The sequence below is a fragment of the Canis lupus genome, chromosome 21 (genome assembly GCF_048164855.1).
Source record: "Canis lupus baileyi chromosome 21, mCanLup2.hap1, whole genome shotgun sequence".
Lineage (NCBI taxonomy): Eukaryota > Metazoa > Chordata > Mammalia > Carnivora > Canidae > Canis > Canis lupus.
The window spans coordinates 43,214,812-43,237,959 of NC_132858.1; the positions used below are offsets into that span (position 1 = coordinate 43,214,812).

Sequence of the window (23,148 nt, forward strand, 5' to 3'; positions counted from 1 at the left end):
ACTGTTAGAATAGATTAATTCATTTGCAGAATACAAAACCAACACATAAGTATCAGTTGCATTTCTACACACTAACAATAAACAATCTGAAGAGGAAATCATGGGATGCTTGGGTAGCTCAGTGGTGGAGCACTTGCCTTTGGCTCAGATCGTGACCCCAGGGTCCTGGGATTGAGTCCCACATGGGGCTCCCCGCAGGGAGCCTGCTTCTTCCTCTGCCTGTATCTCTCATGAATAAATAAATAAAATCTTTAAAGAAAAAAAGGTGCACACGCTTTATAAAAAAAAAATCCGAAGAGGAAATCAGTAATCCCACAGTAATCAGACAGTAATCCCACTTCAAAAAGCACCAAAAAGAATAAAATGCTCAGAATAAACTTAACCAAGGAGGTAAAAGATTTATATACTTAAAACCACCAATCACTGCTGGAAGAAATAAAAGATGATGCAAATAAACAAAAAATTATCTGGTGTTCCTGGAAGACTTAATACTGTTAAAATGTCCATACTATCCACAGCAACCTAAAGATTCAATGTAATCACTATAAAAATCCCAAAGGAATATTTAGCAGAAAGAGAAAAGAAAATTTAATTTCACATGGAATCTCAAAGGACCCCAAATAGCCAAAACAACCTTGAGAAAAGAAAAACAGAGCTGGAGGTCTCAGACTTTGAGTTCAAAACATATTACAAAGCTAATACAAAAACAACATGTACTAGTATAAAGGTAGATACATACACAAATGGAATAGAGAGCCCAGAAATAAATCCTCACATACATGGTTGTATGATCTCTGACAAGGGTGCAAGAGCTACAAAATGGGGAAAGGACAGTCTGTTCAGCTGTTTGAAAAAAACTGGATATCCACATGCAAAATAAAGAAACTGGACCTTTGCCTTACACCATATTTAAAATCCAAAATGAATCAAAACCCTAAATATAAGACCCCAAATTATAAAACTTAGAAAACACAGGGGAAAAGCTTCATGATACTGGATTTGGCAGTAATTTCATGGATATAACATCAAAACTTCAGGCATTGGAAGCAAAACTAAGCAAATGGAACTACATAGAACTTCAAAACTTCTGTGTGGCAAAGGAAATAATCAAAAGAAAGAAAAGGCAACATATAGAATGAGAGAATATACTTGGTAGCCATGTATCTTAAAGCCCAGAATAGATAAAGAAAGAACTCCTATGGGGCAACTGGCTGGCTCAGTTGGTTGAGCATGCTACCTGTGATCTCAGGGTCAAGAGCTGAAGCACCATGTTAGGTGAAGAGCTAACTACAAATAATAAATAGACAAGATTTTAAAAAGTCAATAGAACACTTCTACAATACAATGACAACAATGAAAAACAAATAATTCTACTAAAACAATGTGTAAAGAACATGAATAGACATTTCTCCAAAGAAGATAATACAAACGGTCAACAAGCATACAAAAGATCAATATCACTAATCATCAGGAAATGCAAACCAAAACCATAATGAGATATGACATCATACCTGTTAGGATGGCCACTATCAAAACAAAGAAAATATAACTGTTGGTAAGGATGTGGAGGAACACGTCCTTGTGCACTAATGACGGGAATGTAAAATGGGCCAGCGGCTATGAAAAACACTATGGAAGTTCCTCAAAAAATTTAAAATAGAATTATCGTATGTCAGATCTTAACTAATTGGATTACTAAAAAGAAAATAACTACATTTCATCTCAGCATTAGATTTCCTATTTGAGCAAGCAGCCTAGTACAAGATTTCTTTTTATAACAGATTATAGAAGTATACATTACATTATGCCTAACTAAAGTACTCCTGCATAAGTTATTTCAGAGAACTATTAATGTCTTTCACTTGTACTTAAGTAGTTTTAATCCCTAGTATAGGCTAATTGATGCTGCAGAGAATTTTGAGGAACCATAACTGGTTGCTGGTTAGAGAAGCCTATGACTCTGTCAGAAAGTTCAGGTTCTTCTATGGAGTCTAAGTATCACTTTTGCACACTAAGAACAAAACTATTACGGAAGTCTTCCTTTAGGTCTTCCTACAATAAGCTTTCCTTCTTCAGATTTGGTAATATTTTACCACTATAAATTATTAAAAGGTATTTTCTGTTAGTATTTCCAGAGACTATCATAACCAGTACATCCCAGTGAAGGGTTCCATGAATGGAACAAGTAAGATTGGAAAGGAAACCAATGGGGAAGTAAGTTGTTTAAAGGGGAGGAATAGGGATCCCTGGGTGGCGCAGCGGTTTAGCACCTGCCTTTGGCCCGGGGCACGAACCTGGAGACCTGGGATCGAATCCCACATCGAGCTCCCAGTGCATGGAGCCTGCTTCTTCCTCTGCCTGTGTCTCTGCGTCTCTCTCTCTCTCTCTCTCTGTGTGTGTGTGTGTGACTATCATCAATAAATAAAAATTAAAAAAAAATAAAGGGGAGGAATATGTCGCTTTGGTTAACTTTTTATCCTATAACCCAGCAAAGCATTCAATTATATTTTGTAAATATGCTCATTTCAGTACCAGATAGTATTTCCTTTTTTTTTTTTTTTTTTTTTAGTATTTCCTTTCAGAAGTCAAACATGAAATAGAAATGTTATTTAAGCATTCCCCAGGAAATAAAGAGCAAAAACTAAACAGAAAAGAATTAGAGTGACTTTAAGGGTGTTTGAACACTTCAAAAGTGTTTGCCCTTTTACTTTCACTCACACATGTTTACTCACTATAGCTTCTCTACAACTGCATGAACTAAAACTAATCCATCTGCATGAAAGCGTGAAACAATGTAAATATTTTTCAAAGTTCTAATTGTTGAATATAGAAAAAAAGTCTAATGTTTGGCAAAAAATGATTAGTGTATCATACAGAAGTTAAATATCTTGGACATTTTAACATATAACAAGCAATGATTATATGAGAGAGAATATAAATATAATAAGTTTCTTCACTCAGATGAGGAGAAAAATATTTGGAGAGAATTTCCTCCTATCCACTCTGACACTCTGTTAAATATGGTTGACAAGAGATATTACAGATGATCCTTATCAGTAAAAAAATTGTTATATTTACAGTTGTGTTCATATCCAGGACATTCAAAAGCCAACATTTGATACACAGTATGAAAAAGTTTATAGAGAAATAACCGGTACAGAGAGGAAGAGAGAAAGAGGGGGGGAAAAAAAAAAAGAGAGAGGGAAAGAACAGCATGAAAGTCGGAACCAAAATGAAGATACCGATTTTAAATTATAGGCATAAACTAGTTCAGTTTTTCAGAGATAGACATGTAGCTTTCTGGTGATTCTGACAGGTCTAAGATTTGTTCAAATGTACAGAAAAGCAATAGGAATGAATTCTTCTGGGATATTTGAAATCTATTATTTATTTTTCTTCTTTTACTATGTTAGGTTGGCCCTACGGGACAACATTGAAAAGTAGCAGGGATAGTGGGCATCTGGCCTTTTTCCCTGACTGTTAAGGCAATGCTTTTCACATTTTATCACTAAAAATAATGACTGTTAAAGGTTTTATTAGATATCCTTTATCAATTTAAGAAAATTCCTTTCTCTTAGTTTGCTAGTATTTTTTAATCATCACAAATTTTGTCAAATACTCTGTGAGACAGTTATATCATTTTCACTTATTGCTGTGTTTGGTGTACTAATATTTTAAGATTTTTCCATGTATGTGCCTGAGCATGACTGGATTGTAATTTTCCTTTCTTGTAATTCTTAACTGGTTTGGCATAAAGGTCATTTTAGTCTCAGAAAATGAGTGCGGGAGGTTTTTCTTATCTTAAAAAAAGAAAAAAGGACGATCTGTTCCTTGAAATTTTGGTAGAAGTTGCTTGAAAAACCATCTGAGACTACTGGTTTCTTGGTAGAAAGACTTTAAACTAGCAATTCAATTTCTTTGAAAGTTAAAGGACTATGCATAGTGTCTAATTCTACTTTAGCAATTTTGGCAAGTTGTATTTTTCTAGAAAAGTGTCCATTTCACCTCCCTTTTAAAATTAGCTGGCAAATTGATGCCATGAAAAGTTTTTCATGGTATCTTTTTTCCTTTAAACTTTAAATTTTGAACTTAAAGAAAAATTTTACATTTACAGAAAATGGAAATAACCATCCTCCCAAAATCCTACTGTGTCTGCTCACTCCAATCCACCATTTGTCAACCAACATTGAGTCATATTTACTTTATCACTATTATTCTTTCTCGCTCGCTTCCTCCCTCCCTCATTCAAATAGCTGAGAGTTAAGTTGTACATATCAGAGCTCTGTTACCACTACAGAGTGGGTAATTAAGTGACCTTCTAGGAATAAAATTACCCTTACTACAGTTAACAACTTAGGATTTTTACCCTTGTTACACAAATATCTCATATATATTTTTCATATTCCTATTTTATGAATTATCCAACGTTTTTTATAGCATTTTTTTTCTGAACAGGTACTAGTCAGCATAACGTATTTTACAGTTAGGTGTAATATCCCTTTATATAAAGTCTTACTTACTATGAAACTACTCTTTAATCTGTTATATCATTGCTATTTTTAAGCAGTGAGGTCTAGATATTTTACAGATTGTCCAAAAGTTTAGATTTATCTTGTTTCCACATAATTAGACTCAGGTTATATATTTTTGTCTGGAATGAAACATGAATAGTATGTCCTTGGGGTATTATATATATTTGCAGGGTTTTGGGGGGGTATTGTGATTACATAAAGTGTTGTCTGATTCTTCTACGGCATAGTTCCCAGCTTTCTTTCGGAATTAGTTAAGTACTGGGGAGACACTTTAATACCATGTAAATATACTGTTCCTTATCAAACTTCTCCTTCTTCCAGATTTGGCATCCACTGATGATTACTACATGAATGCAATTTTATCATAACAGTTGCAAAATAGTTATCTTTTTAATTTCATTGTTCTATTTTCATTATTAGCTCACAGTCCATCTGTCAGTCCATTCATCTGTTTGTCTAGCTTGACATACAGACCTCTGAATTTTTATTTTACTCATAGGTTAAAGTCCATTACTGTCCTTACTTGTTTTGATGATCAGTTCTGGAGCATTTATTTTCTAGAACAAGATATTCTATGCTCACCTTCTATTTTCTTAGTTCCAAGCCCATCACCAGCAATTTCTTTAAATCATACTGATACTATTCCGTCATTGTATTTTGAGTTGGTACAACACAAATACATATTGTTCATATAACACAAAATACATATTATAATCAAATATATGACACTTAGTGAATTCATAATTATAGTCCATCAGCACAATCCACTTTTAGAAGAATCTTATCACCACAGAAGTTCCCTCTTTATCCATCCATTCATCAAACCTTATGACTCATTTATCTGCCTTCTATCTATAGTTTTGCTTTTACAGAAATTTCATATAAACAAAATCATACAATATGTACTTGAGTTTAGCCCCTTTGAATTAACAATGTTTTTAAGGTTTGTTCATGTAGTTTGATGTGTATTTTGTTCCCTCTTAATGTGGCACAGTATTGTACAAATATATAGTGTTTTGTTTATACATTGAACAGCTGATGGACATTCAGACTATTTTCAGTATTTGGCTATTATGAACAATGCTGCTATAAACAGCTGTGTAGAGATCCACTTTGTGGACACAAGCTTCCATTTCTCCTGGTAATGGAACTGTTGGGTCATATGGAGAATGTATACTAAGAAACTGTCAAAATGCTTTCCAGAGTGGCAGTATTATTTTATGTTTCCACCAGCAATATATGAGTGTTCTAGGGTCTCCACATCTTTACCAACACCAGTTACTTTACTGATAGTCATTTTGATTCCACTGGTTGTGTGGTGGAACCTCCCTGTAGTTTTGATTTGCATTTCCCTAATGACTAATGTTGAGGTTTTATGTATGTGATTATTATTCATTTGCACATCTTCTCAGTTAAACAGTCTATTTGTATCTTTTGTGCTCTTTTAATTACTCTCTCTTGTGGCTCCCTAACCTCCTCCACCCCATCTCTTCCCTATATAACCAGTGATCTGTTTCTATCATGATAGATTAGTTGTATTTTCCACAATTTTATATTCCAAAGTAGTCCTTGTTTTGCATGGTACCATGTTAACAGAAACTCATGTATAATCAGAACTATCAGGATCCCTGGGTGGCACAGAGGTTTGGCGCCTGCCTTTGGCCCAGGGCGCGATCCTGGAGACCCGGGATCGAATCCCACATCGGGCTCCCGGTGCATGGAGCCTGCTTCTCCCTCTGTGTCTCTGCCTCTCTCTCTGACTATCATAAATAAATAAAAATTAAAAAAAAAAAAAGAACTATGCAAAGCAAGGACAGAGGTCGAATATGCATACATTTCAGTAAACACAGTCCCATGTAAAGCAATGACTACCTATACACAGAACTGTACAATACAATCCTTTCTCTTTGGAATCTTCCATTCAACATAATAATTTTGAGATTAATTATGTTTTTACATGTATTAGTAGTTCATGTTTTTGTCGCTGATTACATTCCATTATATGGCTTTACTATGGCTTACTTATCCATTCACATGTTTATGGACACAAGTTGATTAAGGTTACTGGCTACTAAATAAAAAGCTGCTAATGGACATTTGTATGCAAGTCTTTTTATGAATATACTCTCATTTTTCTGGAATTAATACATGAGGGTATATTGCTGAGTTACATAGTAGATGTATGCTTAATTTTTTAAGAAACTGTCAAACTGGGATCCCTGGGTAGCGCAGCGGTTTAGTGCCTGCCTTTGGCCCAGGGCGTGATCCTGGAGACCCGGGATCGAATCCCACGTCGGGCTCCCGGTGCATGGAGCCTGCTTCTCCCTCTGCCTATGTCTCTGTCTCTGTCTCTGTCTCTCTCTCTCTCTGTGTGACTATCATAAATAAATAAAAATTAAAAAAAAAAAACTTTAAGAAACTGCCAAACTGTTTCCAAAGTGGCTGTACAATTCCAGATTTCTCATCAACAGTATGTGAGAATTCCAGTCACTCTATAACTTCACCAGTGCCAACACTTGGTACGGTCAGGTCTTTTAAATTATAGTTATGTGCTTATTTGACACTATCTCTAAGTGTTCCTTTGAGTCCTTTGTCCTATTTTAAAAGTAGAACAAAAATAGAAACTGAATGTTTTGTGAGTTCTGAGAGTTCTTTAGACAGAAGTTCTTTATTAAATATAGGATTTGCAAATATTTTCTCAGTCTATGCCTTGTCTTGTAGTCTCTTAATGAAGTAATTTACAGAGCAGAAAGTCCAAATACCAATTTTTTTTCTTTTATAGATCAAGGTTTTAGTGTTGCATAGAAGAAAACTTTGTCTCCTCCAGGTCACAAAGTTTTATTTTGTTCTTCCAATCAGTTTTAGAATTTTAAGTCTTACACTTGGGTATCCAAATGTTCCAGCAAAATTTGTTAAAAAGATTACAGTGTCACCACTTAAATGCTTTTGCAACATTTTTTGAAAATCAGTTTTCCATATATGTGCGAGTGTATTTTTGGTCTTTCTATTCTGCATCAATGATCTGTCTCTAACTTGACAACTACACCACACTTTCTTGAGTAAGGTAGTTTTGTAAGTCTGGAAATCAGATAATGCTAAGCCTTCCAATTCTGATTTTCTTTTTTAAAGCTGTGTTGGGTATCTTAGGTCTTCTGTATTTCTATTTGAATTTTAGATGTAGCCTATCAATTTCTCCAGAACATCTGTTGGGATTATAGATCTACATGGGCAGAATGGATATCTGAATCTACCAATCCATAAATAAAGTAACTCTATTTACTTAGGTCTTAAGTTTAGCAATATTGTATAGTTTTCAGTATACAGATATATTCATCTTTCAAAAGATTTGTTAAGTATTTTACATTATTTGATGCTACATATATGGAATTATTAAATTTTAATTCTCAATTGTACATTGCTTATATAGAAATACAATTAATTTTTTTGTATTGACCTGTATTCTGTAATCTTGCAGTAAGTCACTTTTTGGTTCTAGTAGCTTTTTCTTTAAAGATGCCATCAAATTTTCTACATAGACAATGATATCATCTATGATATAGATGATATCTAAATAGAGACAACTTTATTTTGTCCTTTCCAAACTGGAAATCTTTCATTTCTTCTTGTTCCACTCCACTAGTTAGGAGAATGTTAAATAGAAGTAGTAGAACAGAAAGAAATCCTTGTCTACTCCCTGATTTTAGGAGAGAAGCATTCAGCCCCCATGATTAAGTATGATTTTACCTGTTCCTTATTCCTAAATGCCTTTTATCAGGTTGAGAAAGCTCCTTTCTATTCCTAGTTTGCTAAGAGTTTTATCAGAGAGGATGGTGTGGATTCTGTCAAATGCTTTTCCTACACGTATTGAGATAATCATACGGTTTTTCTTTCTTAATTTGCTGGCTTTCTTTTTCTAATTATAGCCTTATACTAAAACCTCATTTAATTCTCTATAATTTTTAACCTTTCATATTTTTCATATCTTTCATTTATGCTTTCTAGATAATTTCATTAATTCTGTCAGCCTCTAATTCATTTTTTGACTTTAGGAATATCTGTTTAATCTACCTAAATTTTTTATTTCAATTTTTAATTTCTAAATGTTCTATTTGGTCCTTTTTTAAAGAACTACCTGGTCATTTTTAAAGTCTTTTTTTCCTCATTTTTTACTCCATTTTCTATTCTTTAAATATATACAGATATTTTACATCCATAAGTGTATCTGTATCTGTATCTTTGCCCCTCAGAGATTCTCTTACCTTTTGCAGGCCCAAGAGTGCATTAAATATCATATTTTTCCAATTTACCCGGAATTTATTTCTACTATAGTAAAAGGACTCTTCAGAAGATCCAATCCCCACACTAGTAAAAGCAAAAACATCCTTACCTTTATAAATGAGAGTATTTATTGATGATAACTGTCTTAGAAACTTAACTGCCTTACTGCTACTTGATTTTTTAATCAAATTAAGATGACATAGAAAAATAAACACTTTTCTCATAATATTAAAAGGATTTCACTGTTCAATGTCCTAAAAATTGTGAATCTTTAATCCTATTACCAAATCACTTAATATGTCTAAAAGAGGAAAAGAAAACACATTCTTTTTTCACAGTTAAAATTCTCATTAGTACTATGGCTGCTCAAAATGCTGAACACATTCCAAATTTAGCCTAATACATCCTACACACATGATTATAAGACTTTGTTCGATGATAAAAATTGCTGGCTTAGAAAATGAAAGTATCATATCTACTTCTAAATACAGAGAGACTGGCTTAATTCTACAGATGAGAATCTACAACCTGTTTTCCACAGTGTGGATCCTGATAATTTGTCAACAATTTGCTACACTCACTTTATCAAAGCATTATATACAGTATTAAAAATTATACAGTGACATTAGAACTCTTAACTGGTTTTAAAAGATACCAAAATTGAGTGATTGATAGGTATTAATATGTCTTTTTCAAATTTTTTTTTGTCTTTTCAAATTATATTAAGACCTGAAGATAAGAAGCTAATTCTACAAGTTAGCCAGGACATTTATTAAATTAAGCAGAAGCAGAATTAGTTATCTTACAAAGGAAAGCTTTCAAATGGGCTCCACATTTAAGTTTTTTCCTAAGACTGTTATACCTAATATAATTGGTCCAGTTTTATTTTATACTCATGTTATAAAGAATACATCAGTATAAGATGATATAAATGGGTTGAATATAGTATGAACTATTCCCTATTATAAATCAAAGGGGAAAATAAATAAATAAATAAATAAATGGGAAACTATTAATTTAGCTCTCAGTAAATTTTAAAATACAGACTACTACTTACAAATAAAAACTGTTCTAAGTAGGTTCCAATTTCAAAAGATACTTACTAGAAATACTGTGAGGAAAAAAGCATTAATTTCTAAACAAATACTATAGAAAACATATGGCATAATTCTAATATTTTTCATCTTGACTTATTTATAATTTTATATTATTTTAAATATATATATTCACTGGTTTATTTATTTATTTTAAAGATTTTATTTATTTATTCATGAAAGACACAGAGAAAGAGAGGCAGAGACGCAGGCAGAGAGAGAAGCAAGCTCCACACAGGGAGCCCAACGCGAGACTCGATCCTGGGTCTCCAGGATCACGCCCTGGGCTGAAGTCGGTGCTAAACCACCAGGCCACCATGGCTGCCCTATTCACTGGTTTCATTAAATTAGTAAGAATTTTCAATACCAAGATATTTCCTTCTTAAAAACCTTGAAATTGCAAAAACTAGTAGTATAAGAAAAACTTTCTGTTCAGAACCTTTTCCTCAAAAAGAGATTACACATAGATTTAGAGATGTTGGTTCAGATATCACTCTTCAATGACCCAGAGCACCAAATACACATCATCCTCTACTCAAAAGTTTAAACTTCTCTGAGGACTTTAAGGATCATTATTTGGGGACTCCAATCATCCTAAAAATCCTGCACTTTCTACAAAGGTTCTGGTGCCACCAGTAATTATTTTCACTAGAATAATAATGTTCTTACATGGCAGTTATGTAATTAGCAAAATATCTGTTCATAAGTAAAGGAAAAGGATAAAGAAATAACAGCAAATACAGTGAAGTTTATGTGCTATTTCTGCAATATGTGACAGGTATTTTGAGGAGTTTTATGTCATTTTGTTTTTTACTTTTCTCTTCTGGAAATCCCAAGTATTTAGGATCAAAAGTTATTTTGGACTTTTCACAAAAGACTGATCTTTTTAAAATATACATGAGTACAATGATTTCTAAGAGGGACTTAAGTTTCTTTTCATAAACAGTGCCATAAAAGAACAAATAACTGAACTGGAAATTTACATTAAAATTTATGTATAAATATGTGTGTGTGTATGACTATATTTTTATTTTATTTTTTTTAATTCAGAATTTTAATTATGTACATAAATAGCAACATGAGAACCAGGAGTTCTAATGCTGGACATTATCTCTAGGTGAAAGGATTTCCGATTAGTCCACTGGTAGTATGGTATCACCCAAGATAACAAAGAAGCCTGGTATAGTTTTTCCTGAAGAAGAAAGCCAATTTACTACATTCAGTACTGACTTCTCTGCCATTTTTCTGTAGAAAATGCATGGAGTTTCCAATGTTTACCTATAACTGATTAAAATGGGCAGAGCATGGAGCATTCTACTTATTTCCAGGTGAATTCTTCACATTTCCTGGCTTTTGAAAGTTCTCCTTCCACAAATCTTCTACGACTATGTATCCTCGTAAACCCCAGTCATATAATTTCTCCCCACTGACCTGGACAAATACAATGGCTTGTTGTGGATAATAAAGAGAGGCAGCTAGTCCCATGAACCCAGGTGGATACACCAGCTTCTTTATTTTTGACCCTCTAGCCAAAAGAAGTCCAACAATGCCAGCAAAACCAATAACACCAAGTCTTGGAAAAAATCCAGGAGGTGCATTTTGTAGATATTCATAGCTGTCTAACCCCCATTGAACCAAGCTCTGCATCTTGGGCTTTGTTTGTAAGTACATTTCCTGACACCAACTCGTATATGGCTCGCAATAATGTCGGAGATGTGAAATGCTTTCTTCAAGCTGGGTCCTTGGCTCCTCCACATATTTAGATTGACCCTCAGGAACCGAGTAGAGTGAAAGCTCATTAACCTTCACAGAAGTTTTGTGAGGTGAGTCCCTTTTAGGTGACGCATACATTTTAAAGGTGAGCAGACTCAGGCTGGCTGGCCCCACAGACCTCCGAATTACCTTGAACATGTTGCTGGCAGAGGTGGCTCCGGCGGGGTCCTGTATTTTTAAATAGTCTAATAGTGTTTGAAAGCTCAATATTCACTGGTTTGATTCTTAATTCAATAAGAAATGTTGTGAGTTAATGTAAAGGTTGACTAAAAGTAAAACATATATCCCTGTTTCTAATTATCCTTTAAAATTGGTAGTAATTCACACGCATTTAAAATCTGGCACAGGGATGCCTGACTGTCTAGGGGTGAGCATCTGCCTTTGGCTCAGGGTGTGATCTCAGTTCCGGGGAGCAAGTTCCACATCAGGCTCCCTGCAAGGAGGCCTGCTTCTCCCTCTGTCCAGGTCTCTGCCTCTTTCTGTGTGTCCCTCATGAATACATAAATAAAATCTTTAAAATAAATAAATAAATAAATAAATAAATAAATAAATAAATAAATAAATCTGGCCCATAGAAGTTTCCAGTGTTCATTCACAATAATAACTGATGAGAATTTATATATGAGTTGGTATGTAGAAACTTTATCCAATGTAATAATATCACAAAGTATCTTTATTTATTTATTTTGTATTAATTTTTAAAGATTTTATTTATTTATTCATGAGAGACACAGAGAGAGAGAGAGAGGCAGAGACACAGGCAGAGGGAGAAGCAGGCTCCATGCAGGGAGCCCCACGTGGGACTCGATCCCAGGTCTCCAGGATCACGCCCTGAGCCAAAGGCGGTGCTAAACTGCTGAGCCATCCAGGCTGCCCACATAAGTATCTTTAAATGTAACTATTCCTTTTTATTTTGTTCTTTTCTTTAGAATCTCTTGAATATAACAGTTTCATTATAATTGTTCTTATCCTGTTAGTAAAATATTAGCCAAACTATTAAAAAGGAGCAAAAATATATATAAAGGATTAGTGAAAGCTTGAAATCAAGCCACTCCAATAAAGAATAAATTAATTAATCTGGGTAGAAAGATGACCAAAATCAGAAGAAATTAAGGCTAAAACAGCATCTGCATATGCTTGCCTATAAACATGAAAGCCTTATACTAGTTATCCATTCTAACACTAGATGTAAGAAATTAATAACTATACAATACACTATATGAATCCCCATAGCAATTGGCTTGGAAAGTGAGAGTGACTGAATTTCCTGAGTTCTTGCAAAAAGAAAATTTAAGTCCCTCTTGGAATACAAGACAGGGGAAGACAGCAACTGAGTAGAAGTACTCTAGGCTTATCAAATCATCCTAAATACCCCAGAAATTGACCTGAAGACTGGCAAAACAATTAAAGGTAGAAAAGAGGTCTCACTGAAGAAGGTAGGAAGTACAGAGACACAGTTTGGGAAAGAAACTGATTGTGGCCATGGAGTGGAAAGGGAGCTGCCATTGTGGAGAAAGGCAAGAGACAGAATAGCACACAGGGTAGCACAGAGGGCAAATGAATCCCTAAAGCAATTGGCTCGGAAAATGAGGGGCCAAGTTATGTGAATTCTTGCAACCATCAGGGCTTAAACCTGGAGTTCTGAAGATCAAAAGGCGTGGCTTGGGGATAGCTTGAAGGCATTAGGGCTGCCTTTGAAAAGAAGGCATGTAAACAACCTGTGGACATACAGCATGTGAAATAGCAACCTGAAGAGCACCTAGAGCACACAATGGGGAGGTTATCTGCTCATGTCAGAGCTTTTTCTAGAGAGGCATCATTCACGAAGAGACCTCACCAGGAACAAAGAAACTGGCTGGCACCATTTCACTTCAGCACACCTCAACACAAAGACAAGGTCATGTGGGGGAAACTGTGCAACACCCACATTCTCTACTTAACTTCCTTATGCCAAGACTGCCCCCCACCACTCCAATGGAACTGCTCCTCCCAGTCACACCTGCCTCAGTCATAGCAGCAGGCCCTCTCACCAACAAGACCAGTCCAAACCCTTGCCAACACCATGTCTCCCAACCTGGGAGTTTTGCAGAGTTTCAGTTCCAGCGGCAGTGTCAATAGGTCTCATTTCACAAGCAGACTAGAACAAATCCAGTTAAAATGCATCATATTCAGTCCAGGGACCAAACACTGCCCACAAGAGGCAAAGACAGCCTCTGCAAATGACTGGCCTGAAGGATGAAGTGGTCAGGACACAACTGCTGATCACATGCAGCACACACTGTAGACACTCCCGGAAGTGCCAGAATGTGGGGAACAGGAGGCCCTACATAGCAGGGCACTATAGAACCTCTTCTTCATAAGGCCATTACCTTCAAGAAAAGGAGACATAACTTTCCTAACACAGAGAAACAGGTACAGAGATTTACACAAATTCAGAAGACAGAGAAATTTATCTCAAATGAAAAACCAGGATAAGGCCATGCATGGCCAGAGATTTAGGCAGAACACATATTAGTAACACACTTGATAGAGAATTTAGAGTAATGATCATAAGTCTACTCACTGGACTTAAGAAAAGAGTGGAAGACATGCGTGAGACTCTTAACACAGAGATAAGCAATAATGTAGCAAAGATAAATGACTCAATAAGTGAAATGAGGGATCCCTGGGTGGCGCAGCAGTTTGGCGCCTGCCTTTGGCCCAGGGCGCGATCCTGGAGACCCGGGATCGAATCCCATGTCGGGCTCCCGGTGCATGGAGCCTGCTTCTCCCTCTGCCTGTGTCTCTGCCTCTCTCTCTCTAACTATCATAAATAAATAAAAATTAAAAAAAAATAAATGAAATGAAATGAGAAACACACAGGCTGGAAGAAACAGAGGAACAAATTCGTGACCTAGAAGACAGAGTAACAGAAAGTCATCAAGATGAACAAAAGAGAAAAAAGAATGATGGAAAATGAGAATAAACTTAGGGAACTCAATGACTCCATCAAACATAGTAATATTCTCATTACAGGAGTCCCAGAAGATGACAAAGAAAAGTTTATCTGAAGAAATAATAGATGAAAACTACTGCAATATGGGGAAGGAGACAAATATCCAGAACCAGGAGGCACAGAGAACCTCCAATAACATCAAGAAAAGCAGATACACACCAAAACATATTACAATTAAAATAGCAAAATATAGTACAAAAAAGCCCTAAAGGTAGCAAGACAAAAGAACACAGTTACATAAAAGGGAAACTCCATAAGGCTACCAGAGGATTTTTTAGCAAAAACTTTCCAACACAAAAGGGAATGGCATGATATATTCAAAGTACTGAAGGGAAAAAACCTGAAGCCAATAATACAATATTCAGCAAGGCTATCCTGCAGAATAGGAGAGATAAAAATTTTCCCAAACAAAAACTAATGGAATTCATGACCACTAAGTCAGTAAAGGAAGAAATATTAAAGGGGATTTTATCAGTGAAAAGGAGAGAACAAAGTAATAGTATGCTATGCTAAAGTAAGGAAACACAAAAGCAATAAAATAAATAAATAAATAAATAAAAATAAATATTTTTGTAAAAAATCTGTCACTATATAATCCTAAAGGTGACAATCCAACAAGAAGATGTAACATTGTAAATATTTATGCATCCAAATACATAAAACAGTTACTAACAAACCTACAAAATAAAAAGGTGTGAAATATGACAACATATCTCTAAAACATGGGGAGGAGAGGAGTAAACATGGAGGGAGGAGGTTCAAACTTAAACAACCATCAACTTAATATAGACTGCTATATACAGAAGACGTTATATACAAACCAAATGGTAACCACAAATCAAAAACCAATAATATACAAAGAAGAAAGAGAAAGAAATCCTAATATATCACTAAAGAAAACCAGTAAACCATGAAAGAAAGACAAGAAAGGATCAGAGAAATCTTCAAAAATAACCATAAACAGGTAATAAGTGACAATAAACACATCTATCAATAATTACTTTGAATGTAAATGACATAAATGCTCCAATCAAAAGACATAGGGTGACAGAATGGCTAAAAAACAAACAAACACAAGACCAAGGGGGCACTTGGGTGGCACAGATGGTTAATTGTCCGACTCCTGATTTTGGCTCAGATCATGATCTCAGGGTTCTGTGACTGAGCCCCGCATCAGACTCTGGGCTAGGGATGGAGTCTTCTTGGAATTCTCTTTCCCTCTGCCCCTACCACACTCCCTCTCTCTCAAAAAAACAAAAACAAAAACAAAAAAAACAAAACAAAACAAAAACAAAAACCAAAAAACAAAAAGAAACAAGACCAATCTGTATGCTGCCTACAAGAAACTCACCTTAGGCCTAAAGGCACCAGCAGATTGAAAGTGGGAGGACAGAGAAACCTCTATCATGCAAACAGATTTCCAAAGAAAGTTGGAATAGCAATAATTGTATTGGATAAAACAGACTTTAAAATAGTCTGTAAAAAAAAAAAAAAATAAAAAAATAAAAAAAAATAAAAAAAACAAAATAGTCTGTAACAGGGATCCCTGGGTGGCGCAGCGGTTTGGCGCCTGCCTTTGGCCCAGGGCGCGATCCTGGAGACCCGGGATCGAATCCCACATCGGGCTTCCGGTGCATGGAGCCTGCTTCTCCCTCTGCCTATGTCTCTGCCTCTCTCTCTTTCTCTCTCTGTGACTATCATAAATAAATAAAAATTAAAAAAAAAATAGTCTGTAACAGGGACGCCTGGGTGACTCAGCGGTTGGGCACCTGTCTTTGGTTCAGGTCGTGATCCTGGGATCTCAGGATCTGGGATTGAGTCCCACATCGGGCTCCCTGCATGGAGCCTGCTTCTCCCTCTGCCTATGTGTCTGCCTCTGTCTCCCACTCTGTGTCTTTCATGAATAAATAAATAAATCTTTAAAAAAAATAAAAATAAAAAATAAAATAGTCTGTAACAAAAGACAAAGGACACTATATAATCCTACAGGTGACAATCCAACAAGAAGATATAACATTGTAAATATTTATGCATCCAAATACATAAAACAGTTAATAACAAACATAAAGGAACTAATTGATAATAAATAATAACAGTAAGAGACTTTAACACTTCACTTATATCAATAGATAGATAGATAATCTAAACAGAAAATCAACAAAGAAACAAGGCTTTGAATGACACACTGGACCAAATGGATTTAAGAGATATAGTCAGAACATTCCATTCTGAAACAGCAGAATACATATTCTTTTCGGGTACACACAGAATATTCTCCAGAATAAATCACATACTAGCTCACAAAGATATAAAGACAGAACAAGAAGGAAAACTTCCAAATTCATTCTATGAAGTCAGCATTGCTCTGATCTCCAAACCAGATAAAGACACCACTAAAAAAGATGTGATATATACAGAGACACACACAAATACTGGAATATTATTTGGCCACGAAAAAAAAAAATGAAATCTTGCCATCTCCAACAACATGGATGGAGCTAGAGTATAATGCTAAACAAAATAAGTCAGAAAAGACAAATACCACAAGATTTTACTCATACGTGAACAAATTAGCAAAAGGGGGAAAAAAGAGAGATAAACCAAGAAACAGACTCTTACCTAAAGAGAACAAACTGATGGTTACCAGAGGAGAGGGAGGCAGTGGGATGGATGAAATAGGTGATGGGGACTGAGGACTGCACTTGTTGAGGATGAGCACTGGATGATTTTTGGAATTGCTGAATCACTATACCCTAAGCCTAAGCCTAAAATTAATATAATACTATAAGTTAACTAAATGAAATTTTAAAAACTTTTAAAAATTACTATGTAAATTGACAAAAGCATCTTGTTTCTTTCATACAATTAAAAGCTAAATATGAAGCAGGATAATGTAAGTAGGTATATACTAATAGAAGTACATGTGTAAAAATGAGTTTACACAGCAGGTCTGAGATTGCTATAGCTAGAATGCCTACTTGCAAGGATGGTTCTTGGCTGGCACCTGGGACTTGGATTTTTTGAGAAAGTCCTCATAACTCTCTGATAGGAACGCTCACTATACCTAAACTGTTTATACAAATAAAGTGGTTTACACTGAACAGCTACTTTTCTTTTGGGAGTCTGGAATTTTGGTTCATGGCTGGCAGTAACTGATTAAAACTCTGAATTCCTGGTGCAAGGTGAGCTTCCCTAGAGGACATTTTGTACATCCTGTTACCACGTGCTACCAGAGGAATTAAAGGTGTCCTGTCTACCTCCAGTGGGAGGACTCTTAGAAGCTTGCAACTACTTGACTCTAGACTTCATCCTATTTGTCTTTTCCCTATTGCTTATTATCCTTTCTTGAAGCTGATTTTGATTCAAATCCTTTCACTGTAATATATCACTGCACAAGCACCACTATAGACTGAATACTGTGAGTCGTCCTAGCAAATGACCAAACTTGGGGGTGGTCTTGGAGATAACACAATATATAAAATGTTTAAATTTTGAACTTACAAAGGAAATAATACTGTAACACTGGAAACTTAGAGAATTTTTTTCTTTGGAACACTTATGTGTCAGGATTATATGATGAACAGAATAATTAATTAGTCTATAATTCCTTATTAAAATATATCAAGATGAATGAATAAAATTTAGAATCAGGGATTTCTATGCATAGAAGTAATTCTTATGGCCCATGAGGCCAGTAGCTTGGTGGATGACAGAAGGGAGAATTTCAGAATATGAAAAACGGGATACAGCAATGTGCTTTATAAGAAAAATTAACAACTGAATGGGTTCCGCCACTTTCAGTAAAGACTTTGTAAGATATAATAACTACTAATAAATCTCTTATTTACTCCAAATTTGCACCTTATTCTCTAATAGAACTTTTAAAAATATTTACAGTAAATCATTTATACGATGGAAAATTAGAAATCAATTTATGCATTTAGAAATTAGTCTATAAAAGGTATTACTGGTAGCATTTACTCAATAAACAAGTATGTTTATACATATGTTATAAAGAAAGTATGTTGTTAAAAAAAAAAAAAAGAAAGTTTGTTGTTGTCAAGAAATAAAATTCTAGGGCAGCCCAGGTGGCTCAGTGGTTTAGCACCGCCTTCAGCCCAGGGCCTGATCCTGGAGACCCGGGATCAAGTCCCACATTGGGCTCCCTGCATGGAGCCTGCTTCTCTCTCTACCTCTCTCTCTTTCTGGGTGTCTCTCATGAATAAATAAATAAAATCTTTAAAAAAAAAAAAAGAAATATAATTCTAGGGACACCTAGGTGGCTCAGCAGTTGAGCCTTTGGCTCAGGGTGTGATCCTGAATCCCAGGATTAAGTCCCACATCAGGCTCCCAGCATGGAGTCTGCTTCTCCTCCCCCTGCCTATGTCTCTGCCTCTCTCTGCGTCTCTCATAAATAAATAAATAAAATCTTTAAAAAAAGAAAATATAATTCCAGGTGTGCCTGAGTGGCTCAGTCTATTGAGTGTCCGACTCATTTTATTTTTTTTATTTTATTTTATTTTATTTTATTTTATTTTATTTTATTTTATTTTATTATTTTATTTTATTTTATTTTATTTTGAGTGTCTGACTCTTGATTTCAGCTCAGGTCTAGATCTCAGGTCATGAGATCAAGCCCCACTCCACTAGGTGGAGCTTGCTTGGAATTTTTCTCTCTCTCCCCACCTCTCTCTCAAAAAAAAAAAAAAAAAAAAAAAAAAAAGGAAAAAGAAAAAGAAAAAGAAAAAGAAAAAGAAATACTATTTCTATGGCTATTTGACAAATAAGCAAGCACTCTGTAAGGTAGGAATACAAATAATGCTTGTTCCTGTCTTCTGCATTTTTCCATAAAGAGATAAAAATATTTTCATTTAAACATACCTTAACTATTTCTTCAATGAAACAAATATGAGAAACAGGATCTCTCTTCTTGGCTAATATTTTTTGTAGATGTTGTACCTAAAAACAGCAGAAACAGGGAAAATGTACATAACTGGGTATTTTCAAAATGAAACAAATGTAAAGCTTAGGCACCAGAAACAGCAAGGGAAGGAAAGGACATTTTGTTAGGGCCTCTACATATATTATAATCAGCTAATGTAGGTATTTTGAAAGCTTGGAGATTTTCAGAAACCTTCGGAAGGTCACACGACTTAGAATTCAAGGCATTAATCCGTAATTAATGTTCTTTCTATTCTCTAAAATAGTTACCTGTCCACAAACAGTACAAATATGATCCACAAGTTTCTCCATATTGGTCCAGAGGGAAGCACGGAAAGCTGCAGTGTTTCCTGGGGTTGGCATAGTAGATCGTCCAGGTCCCCCTGTTTACAAGTGACAAAGAAATATGAAAATAAAAATTTTCAAATATAACAAAATCTGTTATTACAAAAAGCATATCCAAGCTAAAAATAATAAAAATATTTTTTAAAAAAGATTTTATTTATTTATTTGAGAGAGAGAGAATGCAAGAAAGTATAAGCAGAGGGAGGGACAGAGGGAGAAGCAGGCTCCTCACTGAGCAGGGAGCCTGATGCAGGACTCAATTCCAGGACCTTGGGATCATGACCTAAGCTGAAGGCAGAGGCTTAACCAGCTGAACCACCCAGGCACCCCTGAAATAAATAAAATCTTTAGAAACAGAAAAAGAAAACTATAAATTCCAATCCAAATTAAGTTTTAAAGACATATGGAAGAGCCCATGACTGATTAGTTTATCCTGTTTTAAAAAGGGCAAGAAATCAAGACAACCAGAGGCTGTGTTTTAAAGCTGCTTCATTAGTTTTTCAACAATTCTAAGTTTAGAAAAGAATTACATGTATCCTCAGCAAAGAGATGCTATTATTTTTTAGTCTAATAATAGTGGAAAGCAATAAAAGAAAACACCTATGAGAGAGATATTGGTTTTAACAATGAATAACTCCTGTTTGAAATCAAGGTCTAATTAATGTTAAAAATTATTTGCAGTGCTGTGCAGACCATTAAGGAAAAGCATAAAGGGACTAGAGAGGTAATCTGTAACAATCTGCAATTATTGCATATGTAATACACAGAATGAACTCAACAATGAAGAAGGGGTACATAGTGCCTTTGTGAAAGTCAGAAAATACTAATCAAATACCTGGAATATGCATAGCTTAGTTTTATTATAAAGAATTATGAGACATATCAACCTATCACTCTCTTAATAGTAAATACAACCAGATACAGAAAGTATTATTTTCTGCTTATATTTGGAGAAACTGAAACAGAAAAAACGAGATCATAGTCTTTGGTTCAACTAGTTCTAGAGGTTTCATTTTTCTTACTTACAACCTCAGTACTTAAAGATTTTTATCCTCACAAGCTAAACACATCTTGTTCAAGATATAAACATGATAAAAATAATCAACTGAACATAGAAGAGCTATATAAAGGAAGAGGAGAAAGAATAATTTAAACAGAAAAACTGATGCCATTATCAGTTAGCTTTAGGAGAATCAAGAAACAAAAGAGTGTCATAAACTAAGTTTTATTAAAATGATAGAAGAGGGGCACCTGCATGGCTCTGCAGTCAGTTAAGTATCTGCCTTTAGCTCACCTCATGATTCCAGGCTCTGATTAAGCCTTGCTTTGGGCTCTCTGATCAGTGGGGAGCCTGCTTCTCCCTCTCCTTCTGTCCCCCCACTCAGTGCTCTCTCTCTAATAAATAAAACCTCTTTTAAAAAAAAGCTTAAAAAAAATAAAGTGATAGAAGAAACCAAGAATTCCTTAAAAAAAAAAAAAAAAAAAAAAAGCAAAAAACCAAAACCTAAGAGTGATTTCTGGTTACCAATGGTAAAGTCATTTTTCTACTCTCTTCCCTTAAAAGCCAATGAAAATAAGAACAAAAAAGAACTACAGAAAAAAATATACTTCAAAAAAAGGAAGAAACAAAAAACAAGGAATCAATTAATACCTCAAACTTGAGATTATGTATGCCAAATGCTGTGGATAAATCAAAATGAAGAAGGAACCAGATAGCTGTCCTCTTAGACCATTAGCAAAAACAAAACTGCCCTTAAAATTAATAGTAAAAATTTAAGCAAGCTATCCAACAAATTCTTTGCTTAGAGCTGCAATAGGGTGACATGCATGAGCCAGGGAAGAAGCTAAAAAAGGTTTAATATTGCAGTATGGCAACAAAGAAAAACTGAAGGAGAAACCATAATAAAATGATATTTACACTGTATAATAAATAACCCTCTAGTTTGCAGAGACTCTTAGAGGTAAAATGAGGTGAAAGAGGAAAGAAAAGCAGAGAATGTGAAGTTTCCACACAAAAATTGCCTAAATGGCTTTTCAGGGACTCACATTAAGCTCTAGAATGATCCAAAGTTTGAGGAAAGATGTGTTTCCAAGATAGAAGGAATTAAGTTGATGAATGGATACTAAACATAAAAACTTAATCCTAGTTATAGTTTGTCTTCATCTCTCTATATAACCATCCCAGTATTATTCTTCAACAAACAGCCAGTACCTTGCAAAGATGAGTAACAATGAGAAACAAATACAGAACCTAATACAGATTAAGAGGGAAGGAAGAGGGAAGGAAAGGAATTTAAGTTGCCCAAGAAATTCCCAAAGGAAACAACAGGAAGAGTTACTCAGTTTTACACTGTCTCAAAGTAACTACAGGGAATATTGTTAGTGTAAATACATAACAGACTTTAAGAACACATTAGAAATAACAATGCAATATAATGATCAAAGGTGAAAACACAATCAGAAATGGGAAATGAGCAAGAGAAAAATCATATGAAATAAGACCAAAAGATACATAATAATTATGGAAAAGATATTAGAAATGGAAAGCAAATAACATGGAACATGCGCATAATTAAAGTTCCTGAAAAGAAATGAAAAATAAAAATATTCAAATATACAATTAAAGTAAACCTATAAAAGAGAACATATTCTAATTCAGAAAAAAAAATGATACAAAGCATTTGATGTCAAGATATATCCTAAAGAAATTACTAAACTTCAAATATAAAGAAAGATCCATATGGACGTTGTTAAAAAATAAAATTCAACTGACTAAATTTTAAAGATTTTATTTTATTTATTCTATTCTGTTCTATTCTATTCTATTCTATTCTATTCTATTCTATTCTATTCTATTCAATGATTCATGAATCAGGCAGCAACAAATCTAGCAAATAGAAAGGAGCTCTCAGGAGCTGTACGAAATGAAAGACTTATAGGCAGAAGGGAACAGGAACAGAGAAGTTATATTAGACAAAAAAAGCAAATTGGTTATGGCAAGGTCACTTTCCTTTAAGGGGAGGGGAGTAGAGCAGATTACCTTACTAGTACTAATTTAGGTGATTCCTGATAGACTGGTCTCAGTTTGGTGATGTGGGATTTAGCATAACCCCATTTTGGGTCAGTTGTCTTACTCTTAAAAACATCAAAGAAGAAACAAGTGAGTTATAGGGGGTAAAGATCTGAGTTA

General features: G+C 34.8%; 1 protein-coding gene and 1 pseudogene across 2 annotated transcripts in view; both read right to left on the reverse strand.

Annotated features, from left to right (window-relative positions):
• Positions 1–23,148, reverse strand: part of COG5 (component of oligomeric golgi complex 5) — a 298,194-nt gene that overhangs the window by 104,149 nt on the left and 170,897 nt on the right. For both annotated transcript variants that reach the window (XM_072791548.1, XM_072791549.1), the window contains 2 exons: positions 19,884–19,996; positions 19,554–19,631 (listed from right to left, as the gene is read on the reverse strand). In XM_072791548.1, the coding sequence (XP_072647649.1) occupies positions 19,554–19,631; positions 19,884–19,996 (191 nt within the window). The remainder of the gene's footprint in view (positions 1–19,553; positions 19,632–19,883; positions 19,997–23,148) is intronic.
• Positions 10,929–11,861, reverse strand: LOC140613086 (MICOS complex subunit MIC26 pseudogene; annotated as a pseudogene).